The sequence below is a fragment of the Pseudorca crassidens genome, chromosome 2 (assembly GCF_039906515.1).
Source record: "Pseudorca crassidens isolate mPseCra1 chromosome 2, mPseCra1.hap1, whole genome shotgun sequence".
NCBI lineage: Eukaryota > Metazoa > Chordata > Mammalia > Artiodactyla > Delphinidae > Pseudorca > Pseudorca crassidens.
Genome location: NC_090297.1, coordinates 7,926,011 through 7,951,817, shown reverse-complemented (window position 1 = coordinate 7,951,817; position 25,807 = coordinate 7,926,011). Strand labels below are relative to the sequence as shown.

The window sequence follows — 25,807 nt, the reverse complement described above, 5'->3', positions numbered from 1 at the left end:
CATGGCTCACGGGCCTAGCTGCTCCGCGGCACTCAGGACCCTCCCAGACCGGGGCACGAACCCGTGTACCCTGCATCGGCAGGCGGATTCCCAACCACTGCGCCACCAGGGAAGCCCCAGTACAGGTACTTTTTAACAGCAGTTTCGAATGTAACTTTTATAAGCATGTCAACATGATGTTGTCTGCCTAATAGCGTGGCATTTGTTTTTAAATTAATTTTAGCTAAAACATGAGGAACAATCATTTTGTTCTTTGAGCACAATGTTAAAAATTGCTTTTAATATGAGGGGAAATATTGTTTAAATTAGACAGTTTTTTTTTTTTTGTGGTACGCGGGCCTCTCACCGCTGTGGCCTCTCGCGTTGCGGAGCACAGGCTCCAGACACGCAGGCTCAGCGGCCATGGCTCACGGGCCCAGCCGCTCCGCGGCATGTGGGATCTTCCCGGACCGGGGCACGAACCCGCGTCCCCTGCATCGGCAGGCGGACTGTCAATCACTGCGCCACCAGGGAAGCCCTAAATTAGACAGTTTATATCAAAATAAACTGTAATGTTATTCTGAACACTTAAATATGTAGCTTTTAGCTATTTTAAATCAAAGCAAGGAAGACAAGGACAGAACCACCTCTAAGCACATAATGAAGGTGGAAGGAAAGCCCCATGGCTGCATTGACGATAACGGAAAAAGCCACAAAAATCTTTATCAAAAATACTCTCTTTGGGTTCCACATTACTCAAGACACTCAGTATTGGGTGTTTTTGGAGTTTAAATAAAAACTACTTTTCAAATTACACGAGAAAGAGAAGACAACTGCATAAAGAAGAAAGATCACGGCTGATGAATACATTTTTATTCAGATCCATCCTTACACTTCTGTGCATGAGTAATCATGGGTGGGGTTTTATTTGCAGGAGGAGAAGGTCTTCCAGTAGAAATTCTTGCAGGGCGTTTCATCTCGGCAAGTGGACTGTTGGAGGGGCAGGACTTCCTGCCGTTTGGACACCTCCCTGGCTTCCCCTCCTAAAAAGGACACTGCCCTGGCCTGGGAGGCCCACTCATACCACCACGCAAGGAAAGTCAACAGGCTGTTTTTCTTTATTTCTGCCACTTCCTGTATATGCTTTTAAAAAGCAGCAGAGGACAAAGGAAAGACAGATCAACCACCTGTTCAGCCAGCACTGAGATACATAATTCCTTAAAAAAAAAAGCTCCAGAACAATAAATCACATTTCTATTTAAAGGATAAGTTAAGAGAACACCTTAACGAAATTGCTCTAATTAGAGAAAAGAAGTTGAAATTTTTCAATCAAGGAAACTCTGCTTGTTTTGCCCCTAATCTTGGCTGAGGTTCTTAATTAGAAGAGGTCAAGAAATCTATCATTTTCCCTGACAAGTGACTGGCAGCTAAGAAGCCCCCCAAGGTGGATCAGGCTAATTTAGCTTGGTTTTCCCATCTCTGGTCTTCCTCCTGGCTGTCCACAAATTGCTTTTCGAGAGAGATCAGCTTGAGACGTTATATTCTGGCTTTTCAAACTCCTTAGAAAGCTTCTAGGAGTAATCTGATGATGAATGACTTGTCTGGAACTCATCTGGTAAGTTCAGAGAAAAATCCATTTTTAATGGTCAACTTTATGTACTCTTTCTTGGAACTTTTTCAAAGTGGGAAAAAGAGAAAAATAAGTCATGTCATGAAATTACAAATTCTCACAATGGAAAATGTAATGATGTCAATTAATCTGAGCCAGTGAGAACATGTGCTGTATATATAAATTAAGATTCTAGAAGTATGTGTGACTAATACCACAGTGGCAGCTCCATGACTGCACTGCAATAGACTGCTGTAATCACTAAATGTTTCAAAGACTAGCAGATGGAGACTGCTAGCTCGAAGAAGCTCCCCTTAGTTTCAGGGCTTTCTAACAAACTTCCTTAACAACTGAAGGTAGACAAGAATCAATGGTCTATATGGACATCACGGCACAGGGCAGCTGAGGGGCACACTGCAGAGTCCAGCCCTGCAGTCTGTCCTGTACACACTCAGCCGTGGAGATGCTGGGGAATCCATAGGGGTGGCCAAATGTGCCAAGGAAAGAGACAGCCCACGAGTGGGTCAGCATGCGGCCGAGTCAGACTACTCACCCCACTGTCAAGGCCGGCGAGGCCGCCCTCCAGGGGAAGGGCAGCGGCGGCAGGCAGAGGGGCGGCAGCATCCTCAGGCTGACTGGCACTTCTCTCCAGCCCTGCGGCTGCTCACCCTGCTTGGCAGCCCCGAAATCAGTGTGTTGTGGACTTGGGTCTCTTCTTTGGAGACCAGGGGGTTATTTTAAGCTCAACCTGCAGCTGTGTTTTTGTATATATGCCTGTCTAAAGCCTGTACCCCCTCTTCCTTCACACTCAAGCAGTGACGCATAAGCCTGAGCAATCAGTGCCCACAAAAGTGCTTTCGGATTGGATTTAACCCCTTCATTAAAGCCTCAGATCTCTTCCTGTGTTGAGAGTGGATTTGCTCCTACTTTAGAATGCAAAGTGCACTTGCCTCTGAAGAAGTTCTACCTCCTCATAATTATGCCCAAGCAAGCAGGAAGCCATGAGAAAACCAAGTGATTTAACATAATACAAAATTAGCCTTGGATAAGGAGCTTAAAACCTGCAATTTTGCCCACGTAAAAGTATGACTGAATCTGCTTGGGCAGAAGAAACAAGGCGACGGTGAGGGCTCAGGGAGCCGCTCAGCACCCACTGGTCTCCAAACCGCAGGCAAGGGTGACCCGAGTGATGGTTCCCCAGGACCGCCTCCCCGCCCAGCAGGCCACTGTCCTCTGGCCCAGGCCTTCCCAAACTGTGACGTGGACCCAAATCACCTTATTAAGATTAAAATGCATATTCTGATGTCGTGGGTACAAGGAGGAGCCGAGATCCCACAATTCTAATGAGCTGACACTAGAGTAACCAGTGCTTTTCATCTGCTGCTGGCCACTCACTAGTGGCTCGTAAACTAGCACTTTTTTTTTTTTTTTTTTTGCGGTACGCGGGCCTCTCACTGTTGTGGCCTCTCCTGTTGCGGAGCACAGGCTCCCGACGCGCAGGCTCAGCAGCCATGGCTCACGGGCCCAGCCGCTCCGCGGCACGTGGGATCTTCCCGGACCGGGGCACGAACCCGTGTCCCCTGCATCGGCAGGCGGACTCTCAACCACTGCGCCACCAGGGAAGCCCTAGCACTTTTTTTGAATGAAATTAGAGGGCATCATGTTGAGTAAGGATAATGAGTAAGGATAAATACTGGTGTGTGTGTGTGTGTGTGTGTGTGTGTGTGTGTGTGTGTGTGTGTGTGTGTGTGTGTCTGTGTGTGTGTGTGTCTGTGTGTGTGTGTGTCTGTGTGGCGTAAAACGTACTTCTTACTGAATGCCCTGTACTTGACCAGCTCCTGGGGCTTCCTCTCCTCCTGAAGACAGCTCCACCGCTAAGAACTCCAGAACGTGAAGCCCTCTGTGCCGTGCCACCCCCTGGCTCCTCCGGATGGGTCCCAGGTTCACAGTCACACAAACAAATGTGCAGACCCTCTTCACCTAACTGAGACAGCTAGGAAAATCCGAAACACCCACCACTAACCTACTAAGGTGACCGATGTCAAAGGCAAGGTTCTAAATGGAAGAAAGCAACCAAAGAACTGACAGCGCTTTCCAGAAGTGAACGCTGAAGGTTTCGGTTTTCCAAGAGCCTGGTTCACACCCCTTCACAAGGGAAATCTCAACTTTAAATTTCATTGCACCACAGGCTTGTTGTTTAAGATTCTAGGTAAAATCGGCACGGCACGATGACCCACGGATCATACGCTGCATATCGCCTAGTCCCTTTTTTGGTACCACAATAAATGTTTTGCCTAACTCCCACAACTGGCGTTAAAAATGTTCAGATATTCTTGCAGATGAGAAGGTCATGGCAGCTCAGCCAGCTGCTTATAGCCTTGCAGTACATTCCCAGATTTTATTCAGTGGCCTCATTAAACACCGAGCATCTGGCATGTACCACCTAGAGGTACAAGGGAGCCACATCCTCCACCCCGACAGAGTTGCTACAGCCCCGCGAAGGGGCAGGATACACACTCTGCAAATGAGAGAAAAGTAAATTTTTGGTGCAAAGAGGGTTATGTGCTGCGGGTTGGAGAAGGCTTCATGTGATCTTATTACTGGCCGTTTTCAAGGAGATGGCAACATATCGTAGTACTTTAAGGTGACGGCTCTAGACTAAAATCCTGGTTTTGCTGTTGAATTAACTTTTCTAGGGCCTCGGGTTCCTCATCTATAAAATGGGGATAAAAACCGTACCTACTGCCTACCTCACAGAACTCTGTGAGGACAAAATAAGATCATGATAAGCACCTAACACAAGTAGAAAGCACAGAAGGCCCTCACGATAGGAACTGTTACTAAGAAGATACCCTAAATCCTTAGTCCGTCCTGCCCCACAGTATAAAGAAGAGCTCCCTGCCACAAAACATTGGAAATCCCTGGTTAGAGCCATGAAACTCAAGCAAAGGCTCCACCTCACCACCCATCACACCTCAGACCTGGGAACAAGTACTTGGGGGCACCTGCCTGCCGTGTGTGCACAGCACTACACAAGGCACCCACCACCATCCACCACCCCAAAGTCTGCCCACAGGGAGCCGACGGTCTAATGTTTTATGCAAGAACATGTGCTTCTGAAAAGAAGTACCATGGGAGCCGTGACTAAAGGAACACAGTACCGCATGATTTCGAAAAAGGGAGACTGTTTATTCTAAAAGGCAGAAGTAGGACCTAGATAGAAGGTGGAAGACTCTTCTTCATATACAGAAGAAAGTTGCAACAATCAGTGTCCAATAACAGAAAGGGCGCTCTGTCCCTGAGGAATTCAGCAGAGCCCCGGGAACCACAGTCAGCAGTGTCGCAGAAGGGGTTCCTACTTGCTGGGGAGATTGGACTAAACGACCTCTAAGGGTTCTTTACAGATTCTGCAATTCAGTAAAGGTAGTAATCGGGCCCTGATTACGCTTTCCCAGACACCTAGGTTTCAAGGTATCAGCTGTGTATGAGCCGGCGTAGACCTACCCCAGCGCATTCCAGCTGCTGCTGTGTGTAGAAAGGGATGCTCTGAAACTTCCCTGGATCGTTGAGTAATAAAAAATTAACACAGGATCTTTTATTTCAATTTTTTTTGAGGAACTGGTGTAACAAGGAAGACAACAAACATTATAAATGTAAATTGCCCCAACTGTGCTACCAGGCCACCTTTATGTCAAGGACATCTGCTGCTTTACACGGTCAATCATCTGGCTACGTGGTTAATAAATCTAGTTAAAGTTCAGATGAGCTTCCAGGACTCTGAGGAAGCAAGCCTGTGAGAGAGCCCTCTACCACTCCCTTCTGCCACTGTCAGCAAAGGTGGACTGGAAAGGATGGCTGACATCACATGGACATTCTGGAGTCACCTAAACCCTGATCAGAACGTGCGGTGGGCAAGAGGCAGCTCCTGAGAACTCAGGGAGTAGACTCAGCCATTCCGTACAAAGTCTGGCCACCCCTGTGTTATAATCCCCGAAAAATGTGTTATACTACCACTTGTCTAAAATATGAACAGGTCATACATAAATGTGCCAAATAAACCAAAAGATCACATGAACATCAAGTCAACTTTCTCATCTGGCTAGAAAACTTCATGTCAAAATACCCATGCCAGGCGGGAGGGGCCCTCTACAACCCTCTAATCAGGGACAGGACACCCAGGGTGCACACGGGTTCATCACTTCGAGTCATGTGTATTCTGAGTTTCTGGAGCTACAGAAATCTATAGAAACAAGATGCATTATAATGGTTCTACCAATTTCCTTTTATTGTCGCATGTAACATTGCTGCGAGAGGTATTAACTCTATTTCACTGATAAGAACACAAAGTTTCAGAAAGTCATACAGTGGGAGGGAGGGAGACGCAAGAGGGAAGAGATATGGGAACATATGTATAACTGCTTCACTTTGTCATAAAGCAGAAACTAACACACCATTGTAAACCAATTATACTCCAATAAAGATGTTAAAAATAAATAAATAAACAAAAAAAATCAGCCATTCATAGCAAAAAAAAAAAAGAAGGTCATACAGCTATTAGAGTTGTGAAATCAGGATGCAAGTCTAGATTTGTCAACCTTTGGAAAGTCCACAGTATCTAGTCTCAAAACTCTCCGTGATGAGGTGTTTAAAGACAGCTTACCTGAAAATGAAACTGCTAACGACCAGATCTTTGGCTGGAATGTACTGTAAAGACGGAAGCCTTCATGATTCACATTTCTTTCACTGATGTGACACAAAGGTGTTACAATTATTATCTGAGACCAAACGATTGGTTATTTGAAGAACCTGAAACCGTGAAGTTTGAATTCAACGCTTTACTATGACCATAGCTCAGCATCTCCTTTTGAGAGGTAGACTCTGGGGTATCTTTTGCTGATCGTATCTGGGCATGGATGGTATAAATTCTATCCACCTGCACGCACCTTTTCTCTCTCACCCACTCTAGAGTCATCACTCCAAACGTGACTACCATCTCCATTGGTCAGTAGATCCTGGGTGGTTGGTTAACATCTTCAAGCTTCAGCTTGCTCATCAGTAAAAATGGGAATAAACAAAAAAACCCTGAAAAAGTTGTGAAGAAGAACTATATGGAACACCCAGGGCAGCAGCTGGCACACAGAAACGGCTCTGTAAGTGCCAGGCCCTCTTCTTTACTCCTGTCGCCCCAGCAGGGAAAAGGCACGCCCTGGACCCCTAATAAACCCCAAGGAGAAGACAGCAGACCTGGGACTCCTGGAAGCATCATCTCTCACAAACTAAAACAGAGGACACACAACTGAAGTGTTTTGGAGGAGTAGTCAGGTTTTCCTCTCAAGCAAAACTTCTGCCCAGTATAATTACAAAATAGCCAGACAAAAGTCACATAAACTGTGTTTCTGGAGAAAATCACCTTTAAAAAGTAAAGAGGACCATTTCCAAACACCCACCCTTTTACCCTGTGATCACAAGTGACGCGGGTTTAAAAAACAATACTGGGGGGAAAAAAAAAAACCAATACCGAGAGGCTTCCCTGGTGGCACAGTGGTTAAGAATCTGCCTGCCAATGCAGGGGACACGGGTTCGAGCCCTGGTCCGGGAAGATCCCACATGCCGCGGAGCAACTAAGCCCATGCGCCACAACTACTGAGCCTGTGCTCTAGAGCCTGCGAGCCACAACTACCGAGCCCACGTGCCACAACTACTGAAGCCCACAAGCCATAACTACTGAGCCACCACACCTAGAGCCCGTGCCCTGCAACAAGAGAAGCCCGCGCACCACAACGAAGAGTAGCCCCGGCTCGCCACAACTAGAGAAAGCCTGTGCACAGCAACGAAGACCCAATGCAGCCGAAAATAAATAAATTAATTAATTTTAAAAACAATATTGGTAATCGAAAGAACTAAATAGGGAGTTCCCTGGTGGTCCAGTGGTTAGAACTCGGCACTTTCACTGCCATGGCCTGGGTTCAATCCCTGGTCAGGGAACTGAGATCCTGCATGCCACGCAGTGCAACCAAAAAAAAAAAAAAAAAAAGGACTAAATAAATATAGCTTTATTCATCTTTCAGGGACTGTCAGCCTAAAAAGTTATATAAAAGAATGAAAAAATAACTATGATTTTTGCTTGAAAAAGTCAACGATATGTAATTGCTAACAAAATTTTATTAACTGCAATAGATACAATTTCCAATATATACCATTCAAACACACTTTTTTCATGTGCTTCAGTAAGACATGGGAGTATTTTGCTTAAGAGTTTCCAGTTCTCTTTTAAACCACCTTTTGCAGTCAGTGACTTGCAGTCAGAATACAGTACAAAAAGCCCCCAAGCCTTTTTTTTTGGTAATCTCCACTTAATCCTTTCAAAACCCTTTGTTGGCAATACATGTTTTTAGTGGGTTTACCTGAAGGCTGCTTTTTCCAAATGGCGACAGACTTTAATTCTCACTTTCCACTACACCAGCCTCTGCTGGCTCCACTGAATTTTTGTTTTCATCCTCTAACTTCTTTTTCTTCTTTGCTTTTCGTTCCAGGTTAAACTGAGCGATGTCTTCATTTTTCTCTGTGATGTATTTTAGCTATAAAAAATGTTTTTAACTACATTTTTATCTGGTTGTAAAGCCATTTATAAGCCTAAGGGGAGAAAAAAATCTACACCGTTTCCCAACCACTCCCACCCTGGGTTACATTCCTTAGAGTTAAAACACAGCTTCAAATTTTTTCTGGAAGAAGGAATCAACTTCAGAAGTCAACTCCCTGCTACATATCCTACCAAACAAGTGGAGTTCCTTGAAAAATCAAAAGAATTAAAACTTGCAGCTTACAGAAGGCATGCCGATCACAAATATACTCTACAAAGCACACATATAGTCAACATGCCCCTAAATTTATCCAACTAAAATTATTGAGCAACTACTGTGTACCAGATACTGGAGATACAAGGGAAATAAGACAAGGTCCCTGCCCTCAGGGAAGATTTAGTCTAATGCACAAATTTAGCTGCAACTCTTCAGTAATAAGTTTCTGTCAAATAAAAGAATTAAGAATCCAAAATAAAAACAACATTCTGAAGTAGACAAATATGCACCCAATTAATAGTCTAAGATGACTTGCACTGACGATTCCTTGGCAAAAGGTGGAAATTGCTCACTGAAGCTGACCAAGTAAGCGTTATGACAGAGGATTTATGAGGAGAGAGAAATGTCTTTTCCACTGATACACGGCACCACAGGCGCCTGAGCTATTTTACTTAGGAATCATATCATCCTTAACCCTGACTTAAACTTTGGACAAATAATATTAGAAGAGCAGAGATAGAAAACAGCCCAGTGGAAACAGCACTAGATTCAGGGTTCAAAGGTTAAGGTTCAGCTGTCAACCAGAAAACTTCCTATTTAACTTTGGGAAGTTACTTAACTCCAGTAGCCTAGCCTGTAAAATGGGGCGATCTAGTCATGTTATTGAAAACCCTCAGAGGGTAGTTGTGAGCTTTAAATAATATATGTAAAATATTATCAATAAAAGTCCTGTGTAAACTGCCAAGTGCTACACAAGTTCATTCATTCAGCAACTACTCGTGAGCACCTACTGTGGGCCAGGCCCTATTGTAGGCACGGCAGATGGAGCAGAGAAGAAGGGGACAAAAATCCCTGCCCTCGTGGAGCTCACATTCTGGGGAGGAACGTGAAGTTTTTTAACTGCTAGGATCAGACTAAGTCAGGAAACCTCACAGGTGTCCTGGATCTGCCATCGGCCACAGCTACTAGCCTGGGATCACAGCATCACCTGTAAAGTGAGGGCTTGGTCAAGATGATGTCTAGACTTCTTTGAAAAGACAATGTGCTCGTTTTCCTGCACATCCCAGATGTACAGATACTCTTTCCATACCTGGCCCAACAGAACTGTGGGCACCGTAGCGAAACTATCCCCATACACTCTGGCCTGCGACCTGTCTCTGACATCATGCTCCAAATGAAACATGGGACCAAAGTTTTGAGACATTACAAAAAAGGCAAATTATGAATCCAGAGAGCACTGATTAGAAAATTTCAAATTGGCTTAGTAAGATCCATCATAATGAAAGAAAGCCTATAAATTACGGGCAGGTCTGAACGGTTCAAGCATCTCTCGTTTTTAATGCAAGGTGCCCTGGGGAATCACTTCATGGCTGCAAGTGATTAATTGGGAATAATGTATTCTGATGGGAAAGGGGAGTGAGGAAAGAAATTCATCTCTCACCAGTGAATTACTCCTCCTGGCTAAGAGCTTCACATCTTCAGTGTTAATGGTGCTTCTCTTCGCATGTCTGTAGAAAGGGCAGAAACAATTCACCAAAATGTTTGGTATTATTTAAAGTTTTGATGAAACACAAAAGTTCATGGCCAGACTTCACACCAGCAAGGATCTCTAAGTAGCCCATCTTTTCAGATTAAGGTCATTAAGCAACAGTGACACAAAAATGAGTGAAGTGACGAGCCAAGATACCAACTAAATAAAGAGACTGAGAGAAAGCAGAAGCCCATCTGTCCACCTCCACCTGAGGGCCAGCGTGCTTGGAGAATATGAGCAGGGAAAGGAGTGAGAGGTGTTAAACCCTTCCCAAATGGCCTGCTTGGTCACAATGGACACAGAGACCACCATACAAAAAGCAAGAAGGTCAGTGAAGCACCTTCAGTGAAAAGAGAATGACACAGAGCTCACGATACAAAGATCGTCTCTGCTTAAGCAGACGCTAAACAGAAGAACAGAGACTTTCCATGAAGCATGGCTTCACTTACACCAAGGTCCTAAAGCTCTTCTCCAAAGGCTACATTACAGGAAAAAGCTTGTGCAGGTGTCTCCTAATATCCCATTTCCCAACTAGGAGATAACGCATTCCCCCGACAATAGCCCAGTTAGAACAAAGAACATCCTTTCAACTGGAGTCTGTCTCTTGCTCACAACATGGACTCAAGTTCTTGTTCCAGTCCTCCTATGTCTGCTTTAAAAGGTAATTTGAGATAATAAGCTCTATTCAATAATTTATTACTCTAATTACACCCTTTCTTGCCATTTCTAACTTCCTCCAAAAATAAGTAGGAACTTCGTAAGTAGGAATAAGGAGGAATCTTTGTATCCTTAATAACTATCCAAGTGGCCAGCACATAGTAAGTCCTCACTGTTGAGTTAAAGATAAAATCCCAGAAATTATACTCCATAATTTGGCCGTTAGTCTTTCACATCCTGCCAAGTGTGAAAATATCATGTGCCGTCTCATCATGATTGACAGTACCTGCCCGTCCTGATATGATACCCATGTCAGAAGGTAGCTTCTAACTAGCCACCTGCAAGGACCAGAACAGAGGAAAGGGGGAAAAAAGTCAGACAGAAGGTGACAGAGCACTTCCCTGGTGGCACAGTGGTTAAGAATCCACCTGCCAAAGCAGGGGACACGAGTTCGAGCCCTGGTCCGGGAAGATCCCACATGCCGCGGAGCAACTAAGCCCACGCGCCACAACTGCTGAGCCTGTGCTCTAGAGCCCGCGCGCCTAGAGCCCGTGCTCTTCAACAAGAGAAGTCACCACAATGGAAGCTGGCTCACCGCAACTAGGAAAAGGCTGCAGGCAGCAACGAAGACCCAAGGCAGCCAAAAATAAATAAATAAACAAATTTTAAAAAAAAAGGTGCTAAAATAGCAGCCACAAAGTATGAAGCCAATCCACAGGTTCCCTGGGTGCCATGGACACACCGTGGCCTTCAACTCTATCACACGATCAGGCTGCTCTGGCGGTACTACCGCCTTGGTAAAGTGCCATACAAGGAGCAGGTTCGAGGAAGCAGCGCACTGAACTATTCACAGAATAACACCGGCTCATCTGTTCACGAGAAGCATTTAGGAAACAGCAGTCAATCGTCTCTGCCACTCAGCTTGTCACCTGGTTTCTCTGCACCATATTCTTTATTCTTTTTTAAAAATATTTATTTACTTACTTACCTGGCTGTGCCGGGTCTTAGTTGCGGCACACGGGATCTTCATTGTGGCACGCCAACTCATAGTTGCAGCGTGCCAACTCTCAGTTGTGGCATGTGGAATCCAGTTCCCCGACCAGGGATCAAACCTGGGCCCCCTGCATTGGGAGCGTGGAGCCCTGGCCACTGGACCACCAGAGAAGTCCCCTCTGCACCATGTTTTAATGTTACCACTTTCCCAGATGAAGGAGCAGGTATATCCTATGCCAGCCACTGCACATCAGAGATTCTCCTAAATCAAACCTCTGGCTCCAGAAAATTACTCTAGGGAACGTAACAAAGGGGTTTTCCATATAACACTTTTAGCAACACAGGTTTCAAAGATTATTCCCAAAATGTCCCTAGAATTTATTTACCGTAGAATATCGATCTTCTTCAAAATGTTTCATCTTTAACATGTTAACAATATTAAGTGACTAGAGATTTCAAAGCTAAATAAGGGAAATTCACAACTTAAATTGGGAGATGATCTTCCAAAGTTTACAGGTGACTTGAATGTATAGTATTTACAATTTAAATGCATTTTATTTCATAGAAACAATGTTGCAAACACTGGTTAGGGTCCCAGCCTCCAAAGACTATTTAATATATAGCCAACCTGAAACAGTATGTATTTCAGACTTCTCAAACTGGGGTAATCATACAGTAGTTCTAAGGGCAGGGACTATGTGACAGGGAAAACTCAAAACCACAGGATAAAGTTGACCTTCTGGGAGCATCAATGTTATTCAGTGATAAACTTTAAAACAGGATTTTTTATATGAGAGCAAACTGGACTATTTTGAAAACGAATGTAAAATTAAGACAACGGATGAGTCTGCAAAGAAAATCTGTGCCTGTGTTCGCTCAGGGTCCTTGGGAGGACGTCTGAGGGAGGAGCCCTGGTGCACCCACGTGAGCACCGCAGAAGAGGCGGCATCTCCTAGTAAAGCCTCACTCAGAGAACATAGGCTGACAGCCTTTACACAGACTCCTTTACTCAAAAGATGATGTCCTTCCTTGTGGAGCTGACAGTCTAAGTGATACCCACACACCACTCTGCCCCAGTGCCCAGCAAAAGGAAATGGACTTAACGTAACTATAAAAAACACAGGGACTCCCCTGGTGGCGCAGTGGTGAAGACTCCGCGCTCCTAATGCTCGGGGCCCGGGTTTGATCCCTGGTCAGGGAACTAGATCCCACACGCGTGCCGCAAATAAGAATTCACATGCCACAACTAAGGAGCACACGTGCCACCACTAAAGAGCCCATGAGGCACAACTTAGGAGCATGCCTGCCGCAACTAAGACACGGCGCAACCAAATAAATAAAATAAAATAAAATAAAAAGACAATCATGGGAATGTAATGTACAGCACGATGACTATTAAAAAAAAAACTATAAAAAACACAGAGTACCTGAAAGCTTAATGTGTTACAATGCTAAATAGTTCTAATTTTATTTCTTTTTAAATTTTTTAAAATCTCTGTAGGTTTTTTTTTTTTTGGCTGTGCCGGGTCTTAGTTGTGGCACGCTGGATCTTCGTTGCCATGTGCAGGATCTTTTAGTTGCGGCACGTGGGATCTAGTTCCCTGAGGAGGGATCGAACCTAGGCCCCCTGCATTGGGAGTGCGGAGTCTTAACCACTGGACCACCAGGGAAGTCCCCTAATTTCATTTTTACTCCTAGTATTTAGAAGTATTTAAAGTTTCATTGTGTTTTCCCACAACTAACACAGAAGTAGCAAAGGAAACTCACACCTGAGGGCTTGCTACAGGCATCTAGTGGGTAGAGGCCAGGGGTGCCACTAAACACACTAAAATGCACAGGACAGCCACCACCAGAACAAGGAATTATCCAGTCCAAAATGTCAATAGTGCTGAGGTGATCTGTCCTGATAAACTCTATGTTCAAATCAAATAACCATTGTCTACTTATTTACATTTTTGTGTCTTCCTTTGTAGTATAGAGGGCTCATATTTAAAAAAAAAAGAAGAAAAGAAATGGCAAGTAAAGGTAGTAAGTGTATTTCACAGGAGACTCAGAGTGGGGGTGGGCACGAGGCACAGGTAAGGGGCAACCACCTGAATTAACAATGATAAGCCATATAAGCTATCAGTATCCCATACATTATCCTTATCCCTTCTGGCCAAGTTGAAGATGCTAAGCGGTTTTTAGGGATTCATACACAGGAATAGGAAAGATTTAGAGCCTGCCCTCTGAGAACCTACTGCTTTAATTCATTCAGAATATTCATCGGAGAAAAAAAGAGCTAACAGGAGCAAGGTGAAAAGTATGGGGTGTGGGAGAGGCTGGCACCAAATCAGAAGTGGGAGCAAATTAGAAAGCTTTGGCCCTTTCAGGCCTTCCTCATTCAAATTGCTTCATGAAAGCAATTCGTTGCAATTGTTTTCAATTACCTGCAGTACTAATTGAAGAGAGGAGCATAAATCACCTGTAAAAGCTAACACTTTACCAGCTGAAAGTAAGTCACACACTTTTCAAGGAGCGTGTGTCTCACTTGTAACAAGCTCAGCAAATGCAGGGCTGACGGGCCATGGGGCTGTATTATCCTGACACCTGCAAGCTTCCCCGCGGAGCACGAAGCAGCCCAGCCCGGGCGCCCAGCCTCACGCCCCAGCGCTACACCACCTGCAGAAATGGCCTTAAAAGCACACACACTGTGCACAGAGTCCTGGAGACATGATTCCTACCTTTTTAACCTGGAACTGAATAACTCTGGTTCCGTTAACAAAAAATACTTGGAAAGCTTCAAAAAATGCCAAATCAAGTCTGAATGGACAGTGATTAAAGCAGATGTTACATTCTTACGGAATCATGATTGGAGACTGAGCATCCACAAAACACAGGGGAGAAAAAAGCTAAAGCTCTCCTGAAATTCACCACCAGATGGGGCGTATCAATAGCACGTAAACAAACAAAGATCCCACAATCAAGCTCTCTACCCACCTTGCAAACATCTCAAGGTCTTTGGCAAAATTTTCTGAAAGAGAAAAAGAGATGTGCTTTAGCTACCCTACAGCAATTTTTTTTCAGCAGTGCTGCACGGCATGTGGGATCTTAGTTCCCTGACCAGGAATCGAACCCGTGCCCCCTGCTTTGGAAGCACAGAATCTTAACCACTGGCCCACCAGGGAAATCCACCCCCCACCTCAATCTTATTTCAGAGGGAGAAAAGTGAAGTCTCAATGTCTACAGTAAGTACAGTGACTAATACAACAAATCCTTTCAAAGGTGAGAGCAGGCCCTTCAGGCAGGTCCATCGCTGGATTCGTTATGACCTCCTTGCCTCCCTGGCCCCCTCCACCCTTCATTACAAGCCTTTGGTAATTATGGCTACACCTTTCCTTCCTAGAAGCTATCCCTAACTTTAAATTTTGCTACGAGTTAGGGCTTAGGAGGACATTAATCTCCTCTGAAGTCAAGCAAATACCAAGGCTGCAAATTCAACTGTCAAACTGTGGGTGATATAAAAAAGTTACAAAGCAATGAAATTTATGTCTAATGTTCCCGGCAGTTTACAGCACAATAAAATAAAGGTGCTGATGCCCCCGTGTTAGGGTAACAGAAAGAAAAAAAAATAGTTCTTTCCATAAGCTATCTGAATCTTACGGCCAATAAAAGAAACGTTTCACGAACGGTGTTCAATGATAATGTTCTCTGTCTGCTGGTAAGACATGCCATGGCACCCCACCCCCACACATTTCTCCCAGGCAAATCAACCTCTGGGCTTTCTGTACATCTACAGGAAGACCGTGGCTGCATACCGCACTGTTGAAAAGTCACCTCCGAAATCGCTGCAATGGTTTGTTTGCTGAACTGCATCTCTTTGTCCGACGCAACTTCCTCACAAAGACAGCCAACAGTGTAGTGAACCGCTGCCTTTAGCCTCTGAAGCAAAATCAAAACACTTCGTGGGTAAGATTGCAAACAAGAGCTTTTCACATCTTAAAAAATTAAGATTAGGAGAGGGTCTGCTCACCCTAATTCCTTCAGCACTTTCCATAATGGCTGAGTGAGTGAGTTTTCAACTGTACTAAAAAATTAATGGGGCCCTCTGGAGTGTGACTTGTAGAAACATTACTTTAATGTTAATGGTTAATGGTTATGATTTAGGTCAAGTAAAGGTAAGGAATTATGATGGCAATTCAGCAGGGAATGAAGGCAGACTGGTACTTGGGAGGCATCTATGTGACTTTACTCAGTTATTCCACATTTATGTGCCAAGTGCCTACTGCGTGAAGGCGTGTGCTAGGTGTCTGGGCAACACAATGAAAAAAGACAGGGATTTCTGCCCCCATATGGGGGTTAATCAAGCAAATGCAAAAGGATCCCGTCCCTGTGCTTCAAGTCCTTGCCAGCCCCTGTCCTGCATGAGACAGGACGAATGATCAGGACAACACAGGGAAAGCCTCGTGAGGCTACATCGGACCCTCCTCTGATTTGCTGGTTTGCTAGCCCACCTCAACAGGACCCTCACTGCTCCTCAGCAACCCTTTCAGGTACTGGAAAGCATAATTCTACGCATGCGGAGGAGTAAAGAAGCCAAACAAGCTAAGCCAAGGTCTCCGTCTCATGTGAATAAACTTGCTGAGCCCTGTGTGGGCTCCACCTGTGCTGGAAACAGAGCTGAAGTGGACATGGTGACAGCTGAACCCAAGACAGTATCAACTCTACCAGCAAATGTTCACGGTAGAAGCAAGATGAGGAGGAACTGCAAAAACACAAGTCCAGGACCCCAGAGTAGAGGCCAGGCAGATAAGCAAGGGACCTACGTTCCTTAGTTTCAGATGTCACAAGAGTAGGTAAGTAGAGGGCATTGGTGAGAGGAGACAAAGAGACCACCACTCTGGGAAGGATAAAAACCCTCCAAGGGATCTTTTGTAGGTATCTGTAGAGGTGAGGTTAGGGGCGGGGGAACAGGACAAGGGATCCTTCCGACTGCTCCAGAAGTTTTCTCTGCCGGCCCCTCCCCCCCACCTCTTGGAACGGGCTAAGTGCCTTCTTCGATGCTGAACACTGAGAGGCTAAATCTCTATCTAGACTCTAAACTCCTCGAGGGCAGGACCCTTCAAGTGTTGTTCACAGCTGTCCACCTAGTGGCAAGAACAGCTGGCTGAGTGAATGGCTGGATCCCCCCCCCATCCCCCGCTCACCACTGCATAGAGAACGAGGTTCAAATTTCTCAGTCCATCTTTGCAGCCTCACTCACTTACTCAGTAAGCGCTGTCTATTGAGAGCCACGCTCTGTACTAGGGGCTGAGAACACAAAACTGAAAAGGACAGTCCCTGCTCTCAAACAGATTATCTCCCACCACATCTGTGCCATGAATGGACTCCTGGAAACCACCAATGTCATGAAACACAAAGAAGGTGGAGAACCCTTCCAGGGAAGACCGGAGCCAGGACCACTTGATGCAAGGCATGATCCCTGACTGGATCCTGGATGAAGAAAAAACACCACTAAAGAACATCTTTGGGGGCTTCCCTGGTGGCGCAGTGGTTAAGAATCCACCTGCCAATGCAGGAGACACGGGTTCGAGTCCTGGTCCAGGAAGATCCCACCTGCCCCTGTGCCACAACTACTGAAGCCCGCGCACCTAGAGCCCGTGCTCCGCAACAAGGGAAGCCACTGCAGTGAGAAGCCCACGCACTGCAACAAAGAGGAGCCCCCGCTCGCCGCAACTGAAGAAAGCCCGCACGCAGCAACGAAAACCCAATGCAGCCAAAAATAAATAAATAAAAAGAAAAAAAAGAACATCTTTCGGACAACTGGGAGAAATTGAATATGGACTGACATTAGATCATAGTATTTTATCAATATCAAACTTCCTGAGTGTGATCAGAGATTATGTCACAGAATGCCCTTGTTCTTGGGAGAAGCATGCTGAAGTATTAAAATTTAAAGGTGAAGTGTCAAGTGTATTTAATTCTCAAATAATTCCGAAAAAAGGAGCAAGGGAGCAAATACAGCAAAACGTTAACCGGTGAATCGAGGTGAGGGGCATATGGGTGATGAATACATTATTCTTGCAACTTTTTCTTGAAGGCTTGAACTTCAAAATAAAGGAAGGGAGTGGGTAAACAGCGTCTGAACCTTAGAAGCTCATTCCCGTGTCTCTTCGGTTAATCCTCTCTGAGGCTGCCACCCTGGTTCTTGGTTTTCACCTCTTTACAACACTGTTCTCTCGATTCTGCCACGCGGTATTTATTCCGGTGCTGACTAAAGGACTGGATACCCATAACTCTCCCGAGAACTGGTTATTACCCGATTGTCCATCTAGGAAAACTGAGTTTGGGCAGAGTCAACACAACCCTCCGGGCGGAGTCGAGATTCGAACCCACATCCGATGGGCTCGGGAGCCGGACGGCCTGGGGGTTTGCACCAGGGTCTGAGGCTTGTCTCCTCGCGGGCAGGACGGAGAGCGCACGGGTTACGGAAGCCAACATTTTCGAGCTTGTGCCGCGCGCCAGGCGCCTCACAACGACCCTGTCCGAGGAGACTGAGGCTGCCCCAAAGCCAGACGGGCCCCAGCCGCCGGCCTCCGCAGAGCGCCGCAGGAACTTCCACGGACTCTCCTTTCTTGCGCCGCCGCCCGCACGCTCCAATCCGCGATACCATGGAAACCGCCTCCCAGCACCCCCCGCGGCAGCCGAGCCGGCCTAAGCGCAGGCGCTAGGCGGCCGGAGCCGGCACGAGCCGGCCCGCGCAGGCCCGAGCTCGCCTTCCGACCCCGGCACGAAGGCGAGGGCGGGCGGAGGCAGGGCCTTTTTCTCCCCTGCACAATCTAGACGCCGTCCTCCCCCAGCCCAGCCAAGACTGCATTCTCCGGTACCTGTTGGTAAGAGAATCGCTGCTGCTCCTCGGCCCCCTCCTCCTCCTCCATCATCACCGCGGGCGGATCCTGGCAGGCGCGCGATGATAGACAGTGGCGGTGGCCGGGAAGGCCCAGTCGGATTTTCCCGCCGCGGCGCCGGGCGACGGGCCGCGCGGGGGGCCAAAGCGCGAAGCTGCCTCCTGCCTCGCTCTCGGCCCCTAGCGGTGGCTCTGGGAAGGGCGCCTCGCAGCCTATCTGCTCCCGCCCCGCCCAAGCCGAGCTCCCCGGGGACCCCAGAGCCAGCTCTGCGCGGAGCACAGTGGGCAGCACCGGCTCCCCGGGTGGGGGTAGGGGGGCGGGGAGGGAGAGAGAGAGAGAGAGAGAAAAAACAGGGACAACGGTACACAACTCCGTATTGTAAGTTACATGCGGCTGTAACCTTGGTGTGCCTTGCAAAATCCAGTGTGGGTTTTTCTAATTCTGTAGTGTCACAAAGTCAGACCACGGATAAATGTTTGATTTCTATCCCCTTAAGCGAATAAGTTGCTCACCCCATTGCCATTGCCAAAGGAATATAGCTATGGCCCGAATGTTGGCTGATTTTCTTTTACGTTAAGAGTTAAGTGAAATAGGGGACTTCCCTGGGGGTCCAGTGGTTAAGACTCCACGCTTCCACTGCAGGGGCGCAGGCTCCATCCCTGGCCAGGGAACTAATAAGATCCTGCATACTGTGATGCGCGGCCAAAAAATTAAAAAAAAAAAAGTAAAGTGAAACCCAATGTTGGATCTTCACTGCTTCCAAACTTTCTTCAGTTACTTTCCTCCTTTGGAGCTTCACTCACACGTTGATGACATGAGTAAGGAACTTCTCTGCTGAGTCGAATAATAGTGTCAAGTACTGGAAGAGTTATTTCCTCAACTTGTGCTATTCATGAGGTAAAGGCTGCAGACACCATACACATTCAAGTTTAATCTGCATTATTAACATATTCCCCACTCACTTCCTTAAGTAAACAGTCAACAAGGAATTAATTTGTAGATCTGTAGATTTCCTTGGTGTAAATACTCCCACCATGGCCGATTTCAAGCCACCAATATGAGGAAACTGAACTCAGCATTTGTTACCAAACCAGGTTTGTGTGCCCCACAGGAGCAGCAGGCCAAACACGGAGACACAAGTTTGCAGCAGAGAGTTTGTTGACGAGGTCCTCATGGAAGGAGACAAGAGAACAAATCTCAGGCCCGCGTACCAGAAGGCCAGAGGCTTGAGATATTTATGGGATAAAGAAGTAGGGCGGTCTTAGGTGTGGGGAAAGGTGATCGGAGGCAGGGAAAAGGTGAGGCCGTCAGTGTTCTGCGCAGGCGCAGTTTTAGGGTCGGTGGTCCGAACTAGTTTTAGCTGGTCTGAACTGGGCAGGAGCCAACTCCAAAGTTCACAAAAACAAGCCCCCTGTTACTATAGTGACCCATACGTCAGAAGCGTTATCTATAAGGGTAGTTTAGAAGTCTGGTGATACATTACCTAGGCTATGTGAAGCTTGGAGGGGATGCAGTTAGAGAATGGAAAAACAAATAAGCAGGCTTCATCAGTAAAGGAGGCTGCAAGCAGAGGGGTTTCTAACAGCCGGTTCCCTTATCTGCTGTTCGGTAGGACACACTCAAGGATTTCTGTTAACCCTGTGGGGCACGGTCTCACACAGAGAAGAGATGCTGCACACCCACCAGTCAGACACAATAGGTGGAAATAACGTCAAGAACGTAGATGATAGAAAAATGTGCAATGGACGCACAGGCCCAGCGGCCATGGCTCGGGCCCAGCCGGAGCACGAACCCGTGTCCCCTGCATCGGCAGGTGGACTCTCAACCACTGCGCCACCAGGGAAGCCCCACTACCTTTGTTTTTAATACAATTTATTTAAGCCCAAATTTATGGAACTTAATTCTTAATAATGGCTGTGTTTGTTTCTGGTTTTCAGTAGTCCTGAAAATTTAGAAATCAACTCTCACTGTAGGAACTGGCCCTAGCACACTGCTGGCCTGGCACATAGTAAACACTTACTGAATCAAAGTTGAAAGAATGCATTGTAAAAAATAAATAAAAAAAGAATGTACTGTGTTGGAATCAGTTGTGAGATGCAGACCTGAGTGCCCAGCTCGCTGAGTTCCAGTGAAGCCCCAGAGCCGGGTGCACGGTGGGTGTTCACTGAATGTTTGTTGAGGATCTGACTCTCAGCAGCATCTCCATGAGTCCTGACAAAGTAGAGGCCCCCCGATTTTTTTAAAGAAATTTGACTTAGATATATGTACAGGTATCCCCTGCTTTTGAAAGTTTGCACTAAGCCACTGCACTTCTATGAAGTTCTACATTAGTATGGCAACGGCTTTTTTCTCGTAAAAATGAAAATTCTCTTTGGATTTCTTTCGGTTAGCAAAAGCAGGTACTAACGCAGGGCTTTCATAAAAGCAAAGTGGTGGAATGTGAACTTTCAGGAAGGGGGAAACCTGTGTATTTTCTAAAGCCTTATCGCAGTCATCAAGAGGAAAATCATATTTTTGGACCTCCTCATACTTCTTTCACAGTTTAGTGCTGTGTTTATTTTTAACTCACGTTGAGAGCCCCTAGAGGCCTTATCACATCCCAGTCTTTTCCTCTATTCCAGCACCTTCTCACTGCATGTTAAAATCATCTGGCTTTCCTGATGAATGAAACTACCAAAGAAAAGAAGGATGCTCAGAGTTTATTTGTGCTTAATTGGAAGAATATACAGGCACCCTCCCTCTTACTACCTCTCTGGTGGAAGTCAGGGATAAAGGAGAGAGAGACTGCAGGCGAAGCATCACACAGGAGTGCCTTTTGACTCCTGACCCCGCAGCTACCCCACATCTCAGCTGACGCTGAACTGCTGGGGGCTGAGGAGGCAGAGGTTCAACATGCAAAGTTATTAGGGAGTGGTTCGTTGCACAATCTAAGGTTTTTATTCTTCAGAATGATTTATGAAGGGTTCTTGGAAACACTAAACTCTAAGGCATTTAAATTGCCAGTTTATAGAATGAGGCCCTCTAGGACGTTACGTGAAAGAAAACAACTTGCAGACTAGTATGTACAGAACAATCTTATTTTTGTTTTTTTTTTAAAGAAAAGAGCATATGCATCTATATGGGGATGTGGGATATTTGAAAGGAATAGAAAAAGCTGCGAGGATACATGACAAATAGTTAAATTCTGAGCAATGGGTTGAAGAGAAGGCAGATAAAGGCACTCAAGTTTTTCACTTTATATATTTCTGTATTCTGCATTTTTTTTTTTTGGCTATGTTGGTCTTCATTGCTGCACGCGGGCTTTCTCTAGTTGCGGTGAGTGGGGCCTACTCTTCGTTGCAGTGCATGGGCTTTTGTTGCAGAGCATGGGCTGTAGGCGTGCACGGGCTTCAGTAGTTGTGGCACACGGGCTTCAGTAGTTGTGGCTCGCAGGTTTTAGAGCGCAGGCTCAGTAGTTGTGGCACACGGGCTTAGTTGCTCCGTGGCATGTGGGATCTTCCTGGACCAGGGCTCGAACCCGTGTCTCCTGCATTGGCAGGCGGGTTCTTAACCACTGCGCCACCAGGGAAGCCCTGTATTCTGCATTTTTAAACGAACTCCAGCCCTCGGACCAGGCCTTGGGTTCAGAGCCCAGCCCCTCTCACAAGCTTGGTGACCCTGAGCAAGTCAGAACCCCTCCAAGACTCAGTTCCCTCATTTATAAAGTGGGGATCATAGGACCAGCCTCGCAGAGCAGTTGTGAGGTTTAAATTGCCTCACATAAGTGTTTAAGAAGCAGTAACAATTATTTCCCAGGTAGCATCTGTGCTTTTTACCTTGCAAGGTATCTCACTTTAAAGCAGCTGCTTCCCAGGCTGAAAGAGCATTATTCCAGTGACACGTGCAGAATACCCTAACCCTTTAGGATCTGAAGAGAGAGGTCCAGGGCTGAGGTATTATGTTACAGAAAATGGATGTACACTGACCTTCTGAACAACACGGGTTTGAAGTGCACGGGTCCACTTGCACAAGGGTTTTTCTCAGTACTAAATGCTACAGCACTACACGATATGCGGTGGGTCGAATCTTTGTGTGCCAAACCACACACTTGGAAGGCCCACTATAAATTATACGCAGATTTTCAACTGCGGGAGGGGGAAAGTGGGGATCAGCACCCCTACCTACCCACCTCTTTTTCAAGGGTCAACTGTGATTGGTTGGGACTATTTTCACAGGATGAAGAGCTGGCATGTAAACTGGCCACTAGGTGTCAGCATTGCGCCGAGAAGGCCCTCTTGCCCCTTGGTTAACACTGAGCGCTGACTTGCTCCTGGCTGTGCCCTAGGTGCCCTGCCCTTGGAGGTGGGTGCTGTTACCCCCATTTTACATATGAGGGAAGAGTATCCCAGAGGTGAAAGGACTTTGTCAGAGGTTGAACTGCTAGGAGGTGGTAGAGCCCAGATTTGATTATGAGCAGCCTGGCTTCTGAGTCCACAGTCTTATCCTCTTCTCTTGTCCCACTGCCCTCACCATAAATAAGGCAAGGACACTGCAGGTTTCCTGAGCCCCTTCCAGCTGCATTAAATAGGGTCCCATAAATGTTTAATCATTTATTTTCCCTAAATTTGCATTGTAAAATGCTGATTCAGAACTCCATCTCCATCGGCTGTTATATGTATTCTAGGAGCTCATGAGGTCAGGACTTTCAAATTCTCTCACCTCTAAATAAATGGTTCCCAGCATGGTGCTTGGCACATAGTAGGTGTACAGTAAATCTGCCATCGTACACATTGAGCAGTAAGATAGTCTGATGATTAAGTGCATGGATTCTGGCACCAGATTGCCGGGGCTCAATTTTCAGTTCTGCAGGAGCTATGTGATCTTGGACAAGTTACTTCACATCCTTGGGCTTCATCTGTAAATTGGGGATAATGGTAGTACCTACTTCAGAGGCTGTTGTATTAAATGAGTAAACTTAAAATAGTGCCTGGGGGCTTCCCTGGTGGCGCAGCGGTTGAGAGTCTGCCTGCTGATGCAGGGGACACGGGTTCGTGCCTCGGTCCGGGAAGATCCCACATGCCACGGAGTGGCTAGGCCCGTGAGCCATGGCCGCCAAGCCTGCACGTCCCGAGCCTGTGCTCCGCAACGGGAGAGGCCACAACAGTGAGAAGCCCGCATACCGCAAAAACGACAACAACAAAAAAAACAAAAAACAGTGCCTGGGAGCTTCTCTGGTGGCACAGTGGTTAAGAATCCGCCTGCCAATGCAGGGGACACGGGTTTGATCCCTGGTCCAGGAAGATCCCATGTGCCACGGAGCAGCTAAACCTGTGCACCGCAACTACTGAGCCCACGCGTCTAGAGCCCGTGCCACCACACAGAGAAGCCCGCGCACTGCAACGAAGCGTAGCCCCTGCTTGCTGCAACTAGAGAAAAGCCCGCATGCAGCAAGCAACAAAGACTCAACGCAGCCAAAAAAGAAAAAAATAAATTTTAAAAAAAAGACAGTGCCTGGCACACACTCTGTTAGCTATTATTATATTCTTATATATTCCATAAATACTGTATGAGGCCCTCAGGAAAACCCCCAAATAGGGCCAGAGTTCCCAACTTCCCCATGTAACAAATTGTCCTTTTCCAGGGAAGCATACGTGGCAGATTATATTTGGGGGAAAAAAAAAAATCTCCTGACCCACATGCTCTTCTAGAACTTTGCTACTCTGCCATCAAGAGGTAAAGCCTAGGGCTTCCCTGGTGGCGCAGTGGTTGAGAGTCCGCCTGCCGATGCAGGGGACATGGGTTCGTGCCCCGGTCCGGGAAGATCCCACATGCTGCGGAGCGGCTGGGCCCGTGAGCCATGGCCGCTGAGCCTGCGCGTCCGGAGCCTGTGCTCCGCAACGGGAGAGGCCACAACAGTGAGAGGCCCGCGTACCGCCAAAAAAAAAAAAAAAGAGGTAAAGCCTAATACTCCTTCCCTTGAATTTAGAGAGCTTATGACTCACTTGTAACTGATATAATGTGGCTGAAATAATGCTGTGTCACATCCATGGCTAGGTCTTAAAAGGCAATGTGGTATCCATTTTGTTAGCTGGAACACTCCCCTTTGGAGCCCTGGGCCACCAAGTAAGAAGTTTGCCTAGGCTAAGGCCACGTGGTGAGGCCACCGTGCACCTTTCCAGCTGGTAGCCCTAGCTGAGGTCCCAGCCAGCATCAACCGCCCAATGAATGAAGGAGACAGACACTGCCAAGTGATCCCAGCCATGGAATCACCCCCAACTTTCAAGTCTTAGCTGAGACTCCAAGACATTGTGGAACAGAGACAAGCTGTCGCTCCTGTACCAACTTCCTGACTCTCAGAATTAGGAGAATGATAAAGATGGTGGTTATATCACACCACTGAGTTTGCGGTGGTTTGTTACTGGAACAGCACATCTATTACTAAACAGCGAACATGTCTGTGCTAACATACATACTAAACATAGTATATACATCCTGACGGTCTCTCTACCCCTCCTAAAAAGATGGCTCCACATGTGCCTCAAAGAAATGTAACACCTGTAAACCCCCTGCCTAAAACCTCTGCTGAGAGGTCCTGTCTGCTCCCTTGCCTGATCCATATGTCTTAACTCCACTGTGTCTCAAATGGAAGCAGAAAGAAAGCAGAAAGATAATAGGCCCACAGTCTCTGCCAAGGGAGGCCCTTTGCTGGAATGGCCACCAGACTGTCCCTGTGGCAGTTAGGCTGGACAGGACCTGGCTGGGGGCAGAACCCGTCCGTGGCCACCTCTATCCACTTTCAGAATTGTTTGACCACCTCCCCTTCAGCAGGAAGTAATAGTCAACCTTAAATAGTATTCACTGTGTGGCAGACATTAATTTTTCAAATAAGTCACAGGATGTAAAGTTCCAAAGGCATGAAATCGTATATATAGTAAAAAAAAAAAAACTCCCTGTCAAGGACCTAGGCAAAGGACGGTTATATTCTTTTAGCGATAAAGGAGCTTCCGTTTATTTTGCCCTGTGCCATAATGGCCTCGCCTGGTTGCTCATTAGAAATACAGAATGTGGGGCCCCACCCCAGACCTGCTGGCTCAGAATCTGCCTTTTTTTCCCAAGATCCACCTCCTGGCAGGGTGGTGGTGAAGGGGTTATGGTGGTAGTGTATTCAGTTAAGATCTGTCTGTTGTTACTTGAGCACACAGAGGAGCCCTGCCAGGAACTTTTTGAGGGCCGGTTTCCAAAGTGAATTCACCAGTGAGTGCTGAGAAGTAACATTTGGTTTCTAACTCTCAGAAATGCCACTGCTTCAGGGACAGGCACACCTGAAGTGGTAATAATAATAATTACCACTTAAGTAGGTGCTTATTATGTGTCA

General features: G+C 46.5%; 2 protein-coding genes and 1 long non-coding RNA gene across 8 annotated transcripts in view; 1 reads left to right on the top strand and 2 right to left on the bottom strand.

Moving 5' to 3' along the window:
• Nucleotides 1-830: 830 nt before the first annotated feature.
• On the bottom strand, nt 831-4,754 carry CORT (cortistatin). The gene is given in 5 exon segments (XM_067729979.1): nt 831-1,122; nt 2,142-2,217; nt 2,219-2,310; nt 2,312-2,416; nt 4,719-4,754. Coding segments are annotated over 5 exon segments (528 nt in total). The 3' UTR covers nt 831-903.
• On the bottom strand, nt 831-18,591 carry CENPS (centromere protein S). 6 transcript variants are annotated; one of them, XR_010939195.1, is made up of 8 exons: nt 18,433-18,591; nt 15,364-15,487; nt 14,546-14,579; nt 9,827-9,893; nt 7,993-8,166; nt 6,532-6,670; nt 6,249-6,331; nt 831-1,122 (listed from the first exon to the last, which is right to left on the bottom strand). XR_010939195.1 is itself a non-coding variant. In XM_067719989.1 (6 exons), the coding sequence occupies exons 1-5, from the start codon at nt 18,484-18,486 to the stop codon at nt 8,026-8,028; spliced, it is 420 nt and encodes a 139-aa protein (XP_067576090.1). In that variant the 5' UTR covers nt 18,487-18,591; the 3' UTR covers nt 831-1,122; nt 7,993-8,025. The 6 variants fall into 6 exon arrangements, 3 of the variants coding, with proteins under 3 accessions (XP_067576090.1, XP_067576081.1, XP_067576108.1); XR_010939196.1 differs by lacking the exon at nt 6,532-6,670; XR_010939200.1 differs by lacking the exon at nt 6,532-6,670 and having other exon boundaries at nt 6,249-6,292.
• LOC137215197 (uncharacterized) overlaps nt 18,259-25,807 on the top strand; it is a 20,720-nt gene continuing 13,171 nt past the window's right edge. The window contains exon 1 of the long non-coding RNA XR_010939211.1: nt 18,259-18,438. This is a non-coding gene — a long non-coding RNA (uncharacterized lncRNA). The remainder of the gene's footprint in view (nt 18,439-25,807) is intronic.

Bases quoted from the DNA above. Each gene is read 5' to 3' on its own strand.
- CENPS (XM_067719989.1), bottom strand. From the start codon at position 18,486: ATGATGGAGGAGGAGGAGGGGGCCGAGGAGCAGCAGCGATTCTCTTAC. The intron at 14,580-15,363 runs GTATGCAGCCAC...TTTCTCTTTCAG, and splicing joins GGTGACTTTTCAACAGTGCG to AAAATTTTGCCAAAGACCTT. The intron at 8,167-9,826 runs GTGAGAGATGAA...CATTTTTTATAG, and splicing joins CCAGGAGGAGTAATTCACTG to CTAAAATACATCACAGAGAA.